This window comes from Osmerus eperlanus, chromosome 27, assembly GCF_963692335.1.
Source record: "Osmerus eperlanus chromosome 27, fOsmEpe2.1, whole genome shotgun sequence".
NCBI lineage: Eukaryota > Metazoa > Chordata > Actinopteri > Osmeriformes > Osmeridae > Osmerus > Osmerus eperlanus.
In genome coordinates, this window is record NC_085044.1 from 5895444 (window position 1) to 5913968 (window position 18525).

The 18525-nt window shown below is 44.1% G+C and overlaps 2 protein-coding genes across 2 annotated transcripts in view; both read right to left on the bottom strand.

The window, feature by feature from the left end:
- Positions 1-12969, bottom strand: part of LOC134013980 (uncharacterized) — a 36706-nt gene extending 23737 nt beyond the window's left edge. The window contains exons 1-5 of the mRNA XM_062453781.1: positions 12506-12969; positions 12329-12397; positions 12168-12242; positions 11872-11976; positions 9884-11496 (exon numbers count right to left, since the gene is read on the bottom strand). Coding sequence (XP_062309765.1) covers positions 10208-11496; positions 11872-11976; positions 12168-12242; positions 12329-12397; positions 12506-12824 — 1857 coding nt within the window. The 5' untranslated portion in view covers positions 12825-12969 and the 3' untranslated portion in view covers positions 9884-10207. The remainder of the gene's footprint in view (positions 1-9883; positions 11497-11871; positions 11977-12167; positions 12243-12328; positions 12398-12505) is intronic.
- LOC134013972 (trichohyalin-like) overlaps positions 1-13956 on the bottom strand; it is a 128221-nt gene extending 114265 nt beyond the window's left edge. Inside the window, exon 1 of the mRNA XM_062453767.1 lies at positions 13881-13956. The gene's annotated coding sequence lies outside the window, so the exon portion shown is untranslated. The remainder of the gene's footprint in view (positions 1-13880) is intronic.
- Between the last annotated feature and the right edge of the window lie 4569 nt (positions 13957-18525).

The following is an 18525-nucleotide window of genomic DNA, read 5'->3' on the forward strand; positions in this document are numbered from 1 at the left end:
GTATCTGTACAGACAGAGAGACGGTGTTGTCATAGTTCATGTAGAGATGTGCATTATCATGTTCTGTAGCTGTAGAACACTTACGATTGTCCCATACACCCACAGCCTCCTCCTCCTTCTGTCCTCCATAGGTGACCTGACAGATGTACACTCCATCATCTGACTCCTTGAAGTCTCTCAGCCTCAGAGACACGTTGCCTCTCTCCAGCTCCTGGGTGACCAGACTCACTCTGCCCTCATAGCCCCCCCCCTCTATCACCTGGCCATTCTTATACAGGTAAATACACTCTGTCTTCTTAAACCACCTGATTGTCATGGCAGCAGCGCTGGTCTCAGGAGAGAGGTGACATGAGAGGGTAACATCATTTCTCCTATCAGCCCCCACAGCCCTCTTTGGTACCCTGAGTTTAAACTCATCTGTTGGGGAGAAGAGAAACAGTACTGACATCTCTGCAGGTGCATGACAAGTATACAGTCTGCATCTATGAAGTAACAATCACACACAGACTCTATATGCTCTATACACACTCAACCTAGAGAGACGTGTAGGAAGAATCTAAACTCACATCACTAGCAAACATGAAGGACAGCATGGATGATAATGTAACCAGTAAGGAGAGGTTATATACAACACAGCAGCATGGATGGTTGTAGAGAGGGTTACACACAACACAGCAGAATGATAGCATACAAACAAACATAATGTTGGTATACTGCATATGTTCATTTAGTATTGAATTTGTTCATTTAATGTCTAGAGGGATGCAGACATCCCAACCTGCAGAGACTCATTTCCCGCCCCCCCCCCCCCCCCCCCCGGGACGCAATCCGGACGCATGATGTACCCCCTCAACCTGCACATACCCCCCCCCATCCCCTCCCCAGACGCAATCACGACGCGCGATATGCTGCACCTATCTCTACAAGAAATGCCCATTAGACAGTCTCTCGCTCGAAATACAAAATCCCCGATTTCCGGGAGATTGTACAGCGTTTGCGGGCGTCAGGGAGACGCTATTGAAATGCGGGAGACTCCCGGACCTTCCGGGAGACTTGGGATGTCTGGGGATGTCAGATTGTGAACATATTTGTACATGTTTGTACATTTATACTTAATGTTTCAATGCAAACAATGACTACTTGTGTCCACTTACTGTGTTGTCCGGCCTCTGCCATGTGTGTCCTTCCTGTATAGAGACAGTTACAACACTTGATCATGCTAAAACATTACAAAACATGACCATTTCATTATTGTTCCATTTGACATGGCAAACCACAAGGACTTTATTCTTCTGACCTTTGAGTCTCACAGAAACATGTATTTGCTGCCGTTTCCTCAATACGGACATGAACACATCAAGATCCTTTCTTACCTTTTCTGAACTTGAATTCCAATACTTTATCAGACAGATGTTTAATATAAATCTCTAACTGCCTGTAATTCATACCTTTCCCTGGGGTTGAGGGTGGAGAAGGAGTAAGCGTTTCGGAGTGGGGATAGAGACAGATTCAGTTTAGCAAGGCAGTGAGAAAGGCTAAACGACTGTACTCTAAGAGACTAAAACACCAGTTCTCTGCTAACGACTCTGCTTCTGTCTGGAGAGGGCTCAGGCAGATCACCAACTACCAGCCCAGAGCCCCCCACACCACTAACAACTCTCGCCTGGCCAACGACCTGAACGAGTTCTACTGTCAATTTGAAAGACAATTGGACTGTCCTGAACAACACCTACCCACTTTAGAGCCCCCCCCCCCATCACCATAGAGACGACTCTCTCCATTCAGGAAGGAGAAGTTAACAGACTGTTCAAGAGGCAGAACCCCCTCAAAGCAGCTGGATCGGACTCTGTCTCTCCAGCCACCCTCAAGCACTGTGCTGACCAGCTGTCTCCGGTGTTCACCAACATCTTCAACACCTCCCTGGAGACATGTCATGTGCCAGCCTGTCTCAAGTCCTCCACCATCATCCCTGTGCCCAAAAAGCCAAGGCCAACAGGACTTAATGACTACAGACCCGTCGCCCTGACCTCTGTGGTAATGAAGTCTTTTGAGCGCCTAGACCGCGAAGACCAAAACCTCACACCATGAGAACAGTTTCTTCCCTCCAGTAACCTGAGCCTTATCAACAAGGCCCCCAACTGACACTCTGTCACTTTATCACATACAGCCCTACTGCACTCTCAGATTGTTTGTTTTATTTTAGATTTTATATTGTATAGTTATGTCAGTATTTTGCTTACATTTTTACGTTTTTACAGGTTTTTATATTTTAGGATAAGCACACTAAGATTTTAAGATTCAATATGTTTATTATATGTTTACTGTATGTACCTGCCCACCACACTTGCTTGGCGAATAAACACAATTCTGATTGTGAATGTATCAATATATCCTTCAAAGTTCATACATGTATACTGAATGTATCAATGCAATGATAACTAGTTAACACTTAGTGTGGTTTCCTACCTCTGCCATTTTCCCTCCATTTATGGAGAAAGATAGAAAACATGATCCTGACTATGGCAAACATTCTCAGTTTTCTTTCAGTCTTACTACAGCATCTGCTAGATGTATGTTCCAGTCTTTAGAATGTGGAGATTGTTTCTGAACAATTGGAAACACCAGCTGTAGTTCTGGAAGGTAGAATATGACTAGAATATGACTGGAATATCAAAGTTGTACATTACCTTCAATGAACCCAAACTCTTTCATGTTTTAAACATTGTGTACATCATACACAATGGTACAAAGCAACAAATAATATTCAAAACCTTTTCTCAATACTGTGTGAAGAGATTGTACTTCAGTGTAGTGTTTACTTCATATAGACAGAGACTTACATGTATTTGTGCCCACGATTTCTGAGAACCGACTAACCAGACCAGTCAGACTTCTCAACGGCTGTGGAGAATGCTGAGAGCCAAGCAGAACTGTTTCACACATAAATAAAGATCATGTTTCATAACATGATTCTGACACATACATTGAAAATATGTTGACAGAAGTCTATATGGTATCTGCAAAAGTCTTCTTGAAGTACTTACATATCCCCTAGATGTGTCTTTGATTATGGAAAATGTGTTCACTGGTATTTGATTTGTTCTCTTCCTCCTGTCTGTACACACACACACAGGGAACAGCTGGAATGAGGAAACAGGGATGTCAGGTGCTGTCTTTATCTAACCAGTTTAGCAGCCTTGATTGTTAACACTGGTAACATTAAACAACAGTCCAGCTCTCGAATGATGTGAAGCGATATATTTAGGTCTGTTAGGCCCAGGCATTCACACAGAGGTTATGGAGTTACACAGACTGTTCCTTGGCATCAACTACAGTAAAACTGTTACAACCAGGCACTTCTGGTCCTTGATTATCTGCAGCACTTCATACATGCACTATTATAGGTCGCTTTGGATAAAAGCCTGCTAAATTAAATGTAAACGATAATACCAAAATATGCAACACTTTAATGACACATTCAAACATCATATCATGTGTAACATGCAGGCAGAGTCGGAGGCCTTGGGACGATTTAAGCACATTTAGATTCAAGGAGTCGAAGAACAGGTTTAGCAAGGCGGTGAGAAAGGCTAAACGACTGTACTCTAAGAGACTAAAACACCAGTTCTCTGCTAACGACTCTGCTTCTGTCTGGAGAGGGCTCAGGCAGATCACCAACTACCAGCCCAGAGCCCCCCACACCACTAACAACTCTCGCCTGGCCAACGACCTTAACAAGTTCTACTGTCAATTTGAAAGACAATTGGACTGTCCTGAACAACACCTACCCACTTTAGAGCCCCCCCCCCCCCATCACCATAGAGACGACTCTCTCCATTCAGGAAGGAGAAGTTAACAGACTGTTCAAGAGGCAGAACCCCCTCAAAGCAGCTGGGTCGGACTCTGTCTCTCCAGCCACCCTCAAGCACTGTGCTGACCAGCTGTCTCCGGTGTTCACCAACATCTTCAACACCTCCCTGGAGACATGTCATGTGCCAGCCTGTCTCAAGTCCTCCACCATCATCCCTGTGCCCAAAAAGCCAAGGCCAACAGGACTTAATGACTACAGACCCGTCGCCCTGACCTCTGTGGTAATGAAGTCTTTTGAGCGCCTAGACCGCGAAGACCAAAACCTCACACCATGAGAACAGTTTCTTCCCTCCAGTAACCTGAGCCTTATCAACAAGGCCCCCAACTGACACTCTGTCACTTTATCACATACAGCCCTACTGCACTCTCAGATTGTTTGTTTTATTTTAGATTTTATATTGTATAGTTATGTCAGTATTTTGCTTACATTTTTACGTTTTTACAGGTTTTTATATTTTAGGATAAGCACACTAAGATTTTAAGATTCAATATGTTTATTATATGTTTACTGTATGTACCTGCCCACCACACTTGCTTGGCGAATAAACACAATTCTGATTGTGAATGTATCAATATATCCTTCAAAGTTCATACATGTATACTGAATGTATCAATGCAATGATAACTAGTTAACACTTAGTGTGGTTTCCTACCTCTGCCATTTTCCCTCCATTTATGGAGAAAGATAGAAAACATGATCCTGACTATGGCAAACATTCTCAGTTTTCTTTCAGTCTTACTACAGCATCTGCTAGATGTATGTTCCAGTCTTTAGAATGTGGAGATTGTTTCTGAACAATTGGAAACACCAGCTGTAGTTCTGGAAGGTAGAATATGACTAGAATATGACTGGAATATCAAAGTTGTACATTACCTTCAATGAACCCAAACTCTTTCATGTTTTAAACATTGTGTACATCATACACAATGGTACAAAGCAACAAATAATATTCAAAACCTTTTCTCAATACTGTGTGAAGAGATTGTACTTCAGTGTAGTGTTTACTTCATATAGACAGAGACTTACATGTATTTGTGCCCACGATTTCTGAGAACCGATTAACCAGACCAGTCAGACTTCTCAACGGCTGTGGAGAATGCTGAGAGCCAAGCAGAACTGTTTCACACATAAATAAAGATCATGTTTCATAACATGATTCTGACACATACATTGAAAATATGTTGACAGAAGTCTATATGGTATCTGCAAAAGTATCAGTCTTCTTGAAGTACTTACATATCCCCTAGATGTGTCTTTGATTATGGAAAATGTGTTCACTGGTATTTGATTTGTTCTCTTCCTCCTGTCTGTACACACACACACAGGGAACAGCTGGAATGAGGACACAGGGATGTCAGGTGCTGTCTTTATCTAACCAGTTTAGCAGCCTTGATTGTTAACACTGGTAACATTAAACAACAGTCCAGCTCTCGAATGATGTGAAGCGATATATTTAGGTCTGTTAGGCCCAGGCATTCACACAGAGGTTATGGAGTTACACAGACTGTTCCTTGGCATCAACTACAGTAACACTGTTACAACCAGGCACTTCTGGTCCTTGATTATCTGCAGCACTTCATACATGCACTATTATAGGTCGCTTTGGATAAAAGCCTGCTAAATTAAATGTAAACGATAATACCAAAATATGCAACACTTTAATGACACATTCAAACATCATATCATGTGTAACATGCAGGCAGAGTCGGAGGCCTTGGGACGATTTAAGCACATTTACATTTAAATTGAGTCATTTAGCAGACGCTCTCATACAGAGCGACTTACAGTAAGTACAGGGACATTCTCCCCGAGGCAAGTAGGGTGAAGTGCCTGGCCCAAGGACACAACGTCATTTGGCACGGCCGGGAATCAAACTGGCAACCTTCAGATTACCAGCCCGAATCCTTAACCGCTGAGCCACCTGACTCCCACACATACATGCGTTTAAAAAACAAAGGCGTCCAAACTAAAGATTAGAAGGGGGCGTCTTCTCTTCAGTGAGCCATGCTCCTCCCAGCAACTCTCCTCAGCCTGCACCGGTTGCAAGAGAGACACCGGTTAGTTCAATCACCAATCTAAGTTGCTGGAGACCAGCGCTCAGCCTCTGCTCCCTCTCGTTTCCTCGTCCTCCTTCTTCTGAGCTCCGCTGCTCTGGTTTGTGGACCGGCAGGCTGATCGCTGACAGGGCCCAGCCGTGCAGCCTGTCAGTGGAGCGTGTGGTGGATAGACGAGTGTACACTCTGCCCACCTGACCTGTCCACGTGGAACATGTAGAAAGATCACCAGCGTCTGTGTCATGAAGGAGGAGAATGGCAAGTCCCGGCTTCCTAAACTTTGAGAGGCACGATGACGCGCAAGAAGCTTTGGATGACATGAAAGGAATGGAGATGAGCAGCAAGCTGATCTGTGTCGGTCGTGCCCAGAAGAGGTTAGAGCGTCAGTCCAAGCTGATCTGTGTCGGTCGTGTCCAGAAGAGGTTAGGGCGTCAGTCCAAGCTGATCTGTGTTGGTCGTGCCTAGAAGAGGTTAGAGCATCAGTCCAAGCTCAAGCGTGGGTTCCAGCAGAAGCAGCTCCATGACCTAACCCTTCTAAGCAGCAGGTGAGCAGACTTCAGTCGCTCAGTAAAAAGAGAGTGCTGTCTCTAGTGCGCTCTCTTTCTATGTTTAGACAATATTCAAAAATGAACTCCACATTGTACTAACCCTTATCAGCACATGAGTGCCCAGATCCAGGCCAAGGACCAGACTCAGCCTCAGGCCCAGTCTAAGATTCAGGTCTTGACCCAGGCTAATGCTCTGATCCAGACCCAGCCTCAGGTCCTAACCCAGCCTCAGGTCCAGACCCAGGCCCACATCCTTGCCTTTGTGTCTATGCAGCAGGTATGTATGTGACCGGCAAGTAATTCGACTACGTCACCTAAGTTTAAAGGTACACAGGAACTCTAAGCTCCAAGAAAGGTTTGTATTGGGAGGGAGGAGCAGTGTGTGGGATACCCAGACAAAACAGACTTAAAACAATTGAGCAGTAAAATACAGTTTTAATGAAAGTATTAGTTCCAAGAGAGGCGGGCATGGATCCAGTCTTTGTGGAGTGCCGTCCTCTGCCCGCGCTCCTCGGTCCTGCTGGTCGCTGCAGTCCTTCTCCTCTTTAGTCTCTTGCAGCAGTAAACAGAGAAACACTGACCAGTAGTGCGTCCAGCACAGACAGTGATTCACCCTGCCCTTCCGCTGGACTATCCAGCTGACCCTAACCCGCTCCACAACCCACCAGAGACCCACCGCACCCAATACTTCTACTCTCAGTACACCCACAGCAACACGCAACCCTAAGTAAGGAAACTTCAGGATGAACAGTTGTCCTGGGAGGAAGCAGTGGCTTACCTCCCAGGTGTGTGTTGAGCAGCCTTGTGGGTGTGCGTTCATGCTTGGGAACTCTCTAGTGTCCCCTGTGGCGTTTAGATGTCATGGTCAGCGTCTACATGGCGGCTTCCCTGTCTTCCTCCTCTCCCAGCGTGTTTCTCTGCAGCTGCTCGCTCCTTGTTGTCTCTTGTTGTCTCTTGCTCTCCTGTACAGAGTCTTCACCTATTTTGGTGAGGGGCAAAGTGTCCTACCCCCACCCCACTCCCATAGGCCCAGCGGGCAGACACTCACATCTCCTTTTGACCGCTTGCCCTGTCGGTCAATGTTCATTAGTTAGGTTTAGAGGGCATAAGTCTACAGTCATCAAAGAGACAATAACATTTGATGAAAAATAATAATACACAACTACACAGAGGAAAAATAACAGTAACTGCAAACCAAGTTATAAATCACTGCAAACCAAGTAAACACAGTGGAAAAATGTACAGTGGACTGTCACCCCGTCCTCCACAATGACTTTGATGATAATAAAAACCCATGATTTATTTTATTCACAGACAAAAATGGTAATCCACTTATGGAAAAAGTCTTACAAGGAGAGGTAACCTTTGTTTTTAAAGTAATACAATTATGAACATGGCCGTCTGGTATTTTAGTCCTTTTAAATGAATGAAATGCACATAAAAAATGATTTGCTTACAGTAAATAAAACAGATTATAATGGTGTGTTAATGTGTAACACTCTGTGAATCACTTCCACCATCATAGTTTCAGAGCTGACTGTAACACCTACACGTCCCTATGTACTTTCACCTGTTCACCACCAGAGGGCATCATCTCCTGAATTCTAGCCAGACCCCTTGTTCACTTCTGACACACCTATTTTGATTTCCAATCCCCACCTGTAAGTAGATCCCTTCTCACCACAGTCACTTTGCAAAGTCTTGTCTAGTGTTGCTACCTGTGTATACCCTGCCACCCTGACAGAGCCTGTTAGGATGTACCCTCTCTCTCTCTCTCTCTCTCTCTCTCTCTCTCTCTCTCTCTCTCTCTCTCTCTCTCTCTCTCTCTCTCTCTCTCTCTCTCTCTCTCATGCACACACACACACTCACATGCACACACACTCACACACACATGCAAAGGATCGATGCAAGCCAATGAAAGAAGAGCCATGTGATATTTGCATGCCTGTGTTTGAACCCATGACTGTGGACAGCGGTTTCTGACACTCGTACACTGTCACCTGGCCTGAACACTTGCAGCGTATTCAGGCCGTTTCAACGTTTAGCCTGGGCACGGCTTACAGTGAACCTGGCCTAGTGTGAATTTGCTCAGGCCACGGTGACCTACCTACGTTAGGTGGTTGGCCAGGGTCAAGTGCGCCCTATACGGGTGAAGGTGATTGACCAGTTTCCTTCTCCTTCCACCAAGAAAGAGCTTGGAAAACGTGTCCACTAACCAACCTGTCAAGCTCCAAGGTTCACTTTGACTGGTCCCCTGGTGGTCAGAGGGCTTTTGAAGATGTTCAGACCTCAGAGCTCTGCTCTGCCACGGTGTGGTCTGCTCCACAAATGGATCAGCTGTTTGCCCTGTATGTGGATGCCAGCAAGGTGGGGGCTGCTTTTGCAAGCTGGTCCAGAAAGCATTGAGCCTCCAGTCAGTTTCTACTCCAAAAAGTTATATTCTTACCAGTTGAACTATTCAGTCATAGAGAAAGAGGTGTTGGCGTTGGACTGGGCACTACAGCATTTTGAGGTTTATGTTGGGACAGGTCCCTTGGTTGTGTATAGTGACCACAACCCACTTACCTTTTTGCATTCCTTCCAGAACCCCAACCAGCGCCTGATGAGGTGGGGTCTGTTCTTGCAGCCTTACCATCTGGATGTCCGGCATGTGAAGGGCTGTGGAAACGTGTTGGCTGATGCGCTGTCCCGCGCGCCTTGTGCCTCAGTGACCTTGCCCTTCCTCGTGTCCGTGTCTTCCCAGTGTGAGCGTTCTGCTCCCGTCTCCTCTAGGAGCTTCTCTAGGGGCCTTGCTGTGAGGTGCTGTGGCCGGAGCCGTGCTGGTGGGATCGGGCATGGACGGGCCTCGGGGTTGTGCTTGGAACACCGGTGGTGACCTGGTGACCCTGGTCACACCCCCCCCTTTTATGGGGGGGGGGGGGGGGGGTGCAGGAGTGGGGGGGGGCTCCCCACCTGAGCTGACCGTCTCACTGAGGAAGCCTCGTCTTTGCTGCACATACATGCATGCTTACGCACTGACACTCAATAACATTGGCTGATACGTTTGTATCATGTTGCGTTAGATGTTTAGTAAATGAAATGACTCTTGTCAAAAAACCTTTAGTTGTCTTTACTTTGTCTCCCTTTTGGTTGCAAACCTTGAGCCAGTTTGTAACAAACACAAAGATACATTGTTATCTTTCTTAAACCTAATATTTACTACTTCAAACATGTTTTAAAATTTCACTTACATTATAATCATAAAATATGATTGAAACGGATTTACTTTAATTTTGTTTGTGCTGTACATATAGAAATAGGCTACTCAAAGATCAAGACTGATACCAGGATTAACATGAATATATAGCAATGCTGTGCAAAAATGGATCAATATTACAGGTGGTTTGATGAGGAAACAAAAAAACACAAACTTTTAAAACCATGAACCTCCATGGGAGGCAAATCAGTTAGTGGTGATCTGCTGCATGACATCTTAACACAAATATGTCATAATGATCACAGTAAAATTCAGCAATTATAGCTGACAATGTTTGTATGAATGAAGTCTCTGACTTCCTCCCTCTGTTTCTCTACATGTGAGGAGAGCTCCTTTTACTACCTTCTCTTACAGCGTGGACCTTTGTCAAGAAGTCTTCACTGAGATCTCTCAGTTTGTTCTTAAGTCTCTATATATCCAAATCCTTCTCCCCTCATCTACACTCTTGCCCTCCTCTCCTCTCTTGTCATCTCCTCCTCTATGTTTGAGGGCTCTTCCATTCACTGATTTCATTGACCTCCTCTATAAACTGACCACTGAGATCCATCAGTCGTTGCATCAGTTTCTCTATCTCTATATCCTTCACCTTCATCTCTCTAGCCTTCTCCTGTATCTGTCTATCCTTCTCCTGAATTTGTCTGCTGAAATCTCTCTGCATCTTAGTGTGTGAGATCATGATGCTCCTCTGTAGCTCAGGTAGGACCACCTTCATCAGGTTTGTCTCTGCTTCAACTCTGGCCTCTCCTTCATAGTTCTCCCTGAACTCCTCCATCTCCTGCCTGTGTCTCTCCTCCCTCTCCCTCCTCTCATTCTCTCTCTCCTCTCTAAATCTCTCCAGCTTTCTCTCCATCTCCTCTCTCCGGTCAGTCTCTCTCTTCAGCTCCCTCTCCAGCTCTCTCTTCTTCTCCTCATCCCTCTCTTCCTTCACCTGTCTCTCCAGTTCAGATGTTCGATGGCTGAGTGTTCTGATGTCTCCCTCGTGCTCCTGGATCACTCCCTCTATCTTCTTCAGAGAGTTCTGCAGCTCTGTCTCAAACTTCTCTTTCCTCTCTGTCTCCTCCCTCTGTATCTTCTCCTCTCTCTCCCTCTGAATCTTTCCCTCCATCTCTCTGACCTGGGCCTCTGCCTCCTGGTAGGTCTGACTGCTGTAGAAGCTCTCTCTGTTTCCTGCCACCATCTCCTCTACCTGGTGCAGCAGCTCTGGGACCTGAGTGCCATGGGCCCTGTCCTTAATGTTGAGGACGTGGTACCTGTTCCCACATTTCTCTACAAGCTGCTGGAGGTCCTGACTTGCTGTTTGGAGAAACTCCTCCTTGCTCTGCTCTCTCAGACTGTCATCATGGGTGAACAGAATGACAGTGTGTCCCCAACAACCCTCTCCAAACATGTCCTCCATTCTCTCCATGGCTCCTCTCTCCTCCCCCTCAGAGGGCTCCACTGGTACGACCAGGAGGAAGGCGTGGGGTCCCGGGGCGGACAGACGGACACACAGCCCCACATCCTGTCTCATCTCCTCCAGAGAGAGTCCAGGGCAGAACCAGTCTGGAGTGTCCACCAGCACCAGCCGTCTCCCACACACGTCCCCCTCTCTCCTCCTGCTCCTCTGGGTGACTGCAGAGGGGCTGTCCTGGGCCCCAAACTCCTCTCTGCCCAGGATGGTGTTTCCTGCTGCCCTCCTCCCAGCCCCAGTCCTCCCCAGCAGCACCAGTCTCAGCTCAGACACACTGGGAGACACTGGAGGGTCTGGACTGCTGCTCTCTCCCCCCACTGCAACACAACACAGGGACATGGTCACACCACTGGTCTAGTTGGTTTCTAGTTGGAGAGGAAATTACATCTAGGCTGATATTAACTACTCAATTGGCTGTGTTTTAAAACTGTGATAATGTCTGAAAAATATAGACAACATAGAATAACATGAATTAAAAATGTGTAATAATGAACATATCTATCAGAATAAATCATAATAAAAGTTCCTCACTGCAGGGCAGTATACATAGCAGTATCAGGACGTTTAAGATTATAAACCGGAACTCTAAAATCACTATGAAACACACAGTAGGATAGAAGATGTAAGGACAGTAGAGGATGGGTTAGATGTTCAGATGTTTGTAGGTGTCTGTAACAGAGTTGATGACTCACTCTCTGGAGGCTCCAATATGCTGCGTCTCCTCCTGACTCCAGGGACCACAGTAGAACCTTCATCCTGTGGTAGTGGTGGGTCTGTATCTGGGGTCTCTCCTCCCACTGCAACACAACACAGGACACAGCTCAAACTACTGACGTGTGGGTCACCCTGGACATTCATACCAGATGTTCACCTCAACAGAATCATCTGACTATGATACCGAACACAGCGTTCCTGTAGGTGCATGACCAGTGTATAGAGAATGGACTGGGTCAGATATTCAGGTGTTTTAACAGAGTTGAGGACTCACTAGATGGAAGATGCTCCCTGCTGCGTCTACTCCTGATTGGTAGTTTGGGGCCTGCTTCTGAGATCTCTCCTCTCTCTAACACACAAGATGAAACAACCAATCAGTGGGCATCGTATTTAGACTGAAATATTCAAACTAAAACCTCACATTATAACACTCACCAGTGGTTTTAACCGATAACTCATTTCTCTGTCTCTCTACCTCAGTGTTTAGGTCACATATCTGCTGTGCTGAAATAATTGAAAATAAAAACTATAAACATACCATTTCCAAATACAAAACACTTCAAATGTATCACAGAAATGATATGAAATACAAGTTACTCCATGAAATCTTACCAAGTTTAATGTTTTCATTTTTGACATCTTCCACATGTCTGTCTTTCTCCTTCAGCAGTTCATCTCTCTCTGCTAGTTGTTTGTCCTTCTCTTCTAGACTCTTCTCTCTCTCTTTACCATCACTCTCTAGTCTCTCCAGTTGTTGGTCTCTCTCTTCTAATTCTCCCTCCTTCTCTCTCAGTCTCTGGTTCCTCTCCTCCACTTCAGAGTCTTTCTCCTGCAGTTGGACTGTGAGCTTCTCTACTTGGTTGTTCTTGTCCTGCAGGTCTTTTCTAAGCTCCTCCTGTTGTCTCTCCTTCTCTCTCACCTGCTGGGTCATGTCATCCAGCTGTGTCTCTTTCTCATGAAGGTGTTGGTTCTTCTCCTTCAGTTGTGTTGTGGTTTCCTCCAGTCTGCTCTCTGTGTCCTCTAGTTGTTTATTCCTCTCCTCCAGGAGTGAATCCTTCTCTTCTATCCTCTTTTCACTCTCCTTCAGGTGTCTGTCCTTTCCCTCCACTTTATGGTTCCTGTCCTCTATTAATCTGTGAATGTCCTCTGGATGTTTGTAGTCTAGCTGTATTTCTGGAGGGTTATATACAAATTTGAATTCATGTTTGAAATCAATCCATTAAACAGCTGGTGATTTGCAGATATTTATTTTGATATATACAGTACGTTGTAGGGTTGTCACAAAAACCGGTACCCTGGTATCAAGTTGGTACTCATTAAAAAAAAAACGATACAATACCAGAATTTCTGATGTACTGGGTTGCTGATTTGGATGCTAACAAGCACAGTGTTGCCCAAAAAATCTCACTAGAAGTCCCTAACAGTTGCTATATTTGTCAGTAGATTCGATTTTTGGTCACAAGGGAAGGCGAAAAGTCACTAAATCTAGCGACAGTGGCCCTGGTTCCCCGGACCTTCCCCATACCTCAGCCCAGCCCATGTTTTGTGTCCAGTCTTTGTCTTGTCCTTGCCTATGTTACTTTGAGTATCCTGTCTGTCTCTCCTGTGTTTGGGTCCTACCCCTGCACTCAACTGTAACATCTACCTGCTGCCTGCCTGAAGGAAAGTTCCAAATGTTCTCTTCATAGGACCTGATTGCAGTTATGAAACTGGGACCCACTTCCTCTCCATCAAATCAAGTACATCAGTGCTCTTGTTTGCACAACAGTGAGTCATTTTCACATTTCTTTAAAACACGCTGCAAAAACTAAGCACAACAGTTAAGCAAATCTTGTGGATTACAAAACTTTGTAACAGATCCAAGCACTCCTAGTACAGTAATAAATATACTGTACACGTATATTCAACCAAACTGAAGGTTTTATTCCTTTCTCCTTGTTCATAACACTGTTTTGTATATGTCTTTTAAATGGTGTTTCATACTCACCAAGCAAACAAGCAGATTCCTCTCTTCTCCTCTTGTCCTCTGGGCTCTCCCTTTGTAAATAATGTTCAGCTGAAACAATGATGGAGAACTGACAAGTTATATCTACATACAGTATATTAAACTGCAGTAAGACATTCTATATCAAGTTACATCTTGTTTACCTTCTTGCACCATCATCACAGTAAAATTAGTTTAAATTGACATGATTAATTTGTATGTAGAGTAATGTCCAAAACTCAGAGACCACATTGAACAATTAATGAGGGAAATGAAGACTGAGAAAGTCAAGCATTCTGAGATCACAATAATCTATTTGGAACAGAGTTAAATAATGTTGGGATCATCAGCTATTGTACAAGCTTGTCGAGTCCATGCCAGCTCGAGTGCATGCTATCATCAAAGAAAAATAGGGACACACCAAATACCTTCTGCACACACATACACCAAAGATCTTCTGAAATTCATGAACATTTCTCAAAGATTTACACTCAAATGGTGAAGATGGTTTAAAGTCACTACATTTGAAAAGAAATGCTAAATAGTCAATCTTGACTGGTGGTCTCAGCCTTTTAGATCCTACTGTGAATGTATATTATACACAACTGTAAAGCTTATTCCTGACATTTTATCCCATGTTGATGTCTTCAAAGTTTTCATAGATTTATTGAAAAGTATTTTCTTTTCAGTTTCACAGGTCAGTTATTGAGGTTTTGAACCCTTTCTGACACATTTTGGTTTGAATAAAGTCTTGTTTTTCTCCTTCTTTGGTGTTTAATGATGAAAAGCATCCAATGCTATTACAACCACCTACTGTACTGGAGTGTTGACCAGAGACAGAGAGGAATCCTCCTATTAGTCTGTTTTCTCTCAGAAAAAGGACCAGTAAAGATCTCTCTCTGCTTGGACAATCCCACAACAAGGCCTCCACCATCAGTCCTGTAATACTCTGATATACCCCTGAATATCCATGCACAACAACAACAACAACAGTTACACTGTTTGCTTGGATGTTTCCCTAGCATGAACAGATGCTGATTCAGCTGACTGTGACCAAGAAACAACCTGGTATAAACTCTTCTTCCATTCTTTATCTACCGACAACCTCACTGGTCTGACTTCTACCTGAACCCTGTAAAGGTGTCTGCCTGTCCTCCATCACATTCTCTCTGCCATCTCCAGACCAGACTACCTCTGTCCATATCAGAGCCTCAGCCTCTGCCTTACTGATAGGCACCATCACCTGATCCCACATCAGTTTTACCCACACCCCCATCCTCCTCACACCCTTGTGACCTCGGAGCACCTCATACAGAAGGTCCTGTCTACTGTGGGATGTACAACAAATGCCCTGTTCAACCAGACTGGGGTTGCAAAAAGCACCCGATTACAGAACATCTCAGCCAAGTCAGCTCCCACCCTGTCCTCATACTGCCCCACTGCACAGTGTTAGGACCTGGGCTTGCACTGTGTCTACCTTGGTCAAAGAAGAGCTGCTGCCCCATAGACAATTATATACCCATAATATATTACTGCTCTAACCAGAACCACATACGTCTTCATGGAGGCCCTAGTGGCTCCCCAGTCAACACTTTCCAGGAAACACACATTATTGATCATCATCTTGCACATGACAACAACTTTTTTTATATGTCCAGCCCAGGGGGGTATTCCAGAAAGTGGGTTTCAACAAACTCTGAACCTAACCCTGAACTCTTGTTCATACATATCCGTTGATATACTCTGAAATGGGAAACCCCACTTTTTGGTTCCAGAAAAGCTGATTTGTATTAGTTAAATCAACTGGGAGTACGTCCATTCTGAGTTAAGCGCGGGCATGAGAGCTATTAAAAGCCAACATAAATGTAAGTCCTACTTCACCATTAGTGTTAATACATGTTTATGGTGAATCTGAGCACATATTCCGCAAAAAAGCAACACGGCTGTAGCAGCGTAGGAGACAATTGGCGTTGGAGACAATTGCTGGCCGAGTCAATGCATACATTTACATTTAGTCATTTAGCAGACGCTCTTATCCAGAGCGACTTACAGTAAGTACAGGGACATTCCCCCGAGGCAAGTAGGGTGAAGTGCCTTGCCCAAGGACACAACGTCAGTTGGCATGACCGGTAATCGAACTGATTCCCTCACCGCTCAGCCACCTGACTCCCCCTCCCCCTCCCTGGCTACTGCATACATTTGAATGCAGTAGCCAGTCTATACATTGAACATTTAACCACACTGTCCGTTAATATTATTGGTGAAATAGTGGTGGACTTAATGAAATAGCATGTTAAATGCTATATTAAATATAAAACATACTAGGAACAGGTAATGCATATTTTGCTTAGGCCTATAAGCTTGTGATTGTAGCCTATACGTTACCTTGGTTTTAATCATATTTGACACGATACAAAGTAAATATCAGTTGGTGCCTATTTCAACTTGTAGTAGCAGTAACCCCCAACAGAATGCTTTTCATCACAGGATGATGATGATTATGATGATGAAGAGACGTTGACTGCTGCCGCAGAGATGTCTACATGTATGGTAGCTGCTGGTAGTTCTCTCCACATGTACTTTTATTTACAGGCTTGTGTGGAATTACATTTACATTTAGTCAGTTAGCAGACGCTCTTATCCAGAGCGACTTACAGTAAGTACAGGGACATTCCCCCAAGGCAAGTAGGGTGAAGTGACTTGCCCAAGGACACAATGTCAGTTGGCATGACCGGGAATCGAACTGGCAACCTTGAGATTACTAGCCCGACTCCCTCACCGCTCAGCCATCTGACTCAGTGTAACTGAATTGTCAGTTACACTGAGATGATGAGAATAATGAACAGAAAACAATTTGCACATTCTGATCCTGTTGAACAGAGCATGGGTGCTGTACACAGTGAGATGTTCATTTAATTGCAGGTGAATTCTGCATGGAAACTGTGGAATTTAATGTAATCTCATGTATTCCCAGTTACCAGTAAATGAGTTGTACAAACTGCATCTCATGAAGCAAGTGCCAAAAACTGACCAAGAGATGGTGTACTTAGGGCAGAAGAATAAAGGCTGATCTTGTAAGATCAACCTGCCTCCACCTCTCATATGCTAAAATCTAGAGTTACTGTATACTACTTGATGGCTCTCACACCTCACTGTGTAACTTACTGTAGCATTGTTGATAAGTAGGGTCAAGATTGTGGTGTGATTGGTTGTTCTTGGGTATAAAAGGAATTTTGAAGCATTGTTCTGTGGATTCTTTATCTCTTGAGACCTTCTCCTCAGCTCTGGCTCTCTGGTTTACAATAATCATGGTAAAGTAGGTAAGAGTTAACCTTAATTGTATGTTTGCCTTGTAATTGATTTCATTCATTTGCAATGTTATTAAATGTTTATTTTATTTAACCTTACTTTGACCATTCTTGCTCTGATTTAACACATAGAGTCAAATAAGGTATTGACATTATTTGGTTAATGTAAATACACTGTTCAGTTTCCCATTTTCCTTCAAACCATAGGGGAATTAGTTTAGTTCTTTTTGGCCAATATTAACCCCCGACAATCTTGAAATTGATTTGCTGGAACACCAGTTACAGGAGGGTACATGGTCACAGGTGAATCATGTAAATTGCAGGAACAATAGCCAATATAAATACTCATTGTTGGATATCTATTTGTAGGCAATGAAGAGGACCAAATACAATTTCAATGATTTGTCTTTATTTAAGTGCCAAAAATCATTTGGTCGGTTCTGAGTGCACGTCCACAGTGTGTAACATTAGTGATGTAAGGGCTGAGAATGTTGCTAAAATAAATTATGGAGTGTGACGGGAAACAGTAACGTTAACTTAGGTATTTATCAGGGAATTATAGCACATCGAATTGCAGTCTTATAATCCTCTCCTGGCGTTTAACTACGCAAATTAGATTTTGTTCAAGATCGTTCGGCTGAACCAGGAAAGGAAACCCCATGTCTGCCAACTGTATCAGGCTCAGAAAGTGGGAGGGGGTGGGTAGAAATGCAGTTTGTCATGGAAAACCTGATAGTAGGTTAGGTTCACAGAGTAAGTTTACCGTGGACACTGACCAAAGGTTTTCGTTACCTCTCTTTCTGGAACGGAAAATCAAGACTCATTTTAGGGTTACCTAACCCAGGGTTTTCACAAAACCCGCTTTCTGGAATACCCCCCAGGTCAAGCTGTCATCAAAATAGACCACAGAAACCTGAATACATGCTTCTTTTCCAAATTATTTCCATAAAACATCATGCAGACCTCCTACCTTCCACCTTCGTCTTCAACTTCTCAACTGAGAACTCTGTACCTTGACCTGGACCCAGGCTCACGTGTATCTCAGGAGAAACACTTATTATGGGATACATTTGAATGATTCTGTGGTTGTATTTTAGAAGGAGGTTTTTGGGGATATTTAAACAATGGCACCATGAAATATGAAAGAAAACAGTAGCAGTGTCATCTTTGAAGTCTAAAACAAACATGATGTTATTGGACATGAAACAAGGAAATGTACTCACCTATATGAGCTGTGTTGAAAGATATAGAATAAAACGTTAAAACATTATCAAAACAGAACACATTTTATTAATCCTCTCCATATTAGAGTCCTTCTCTGTGTGGTGTTGGACCTGTTT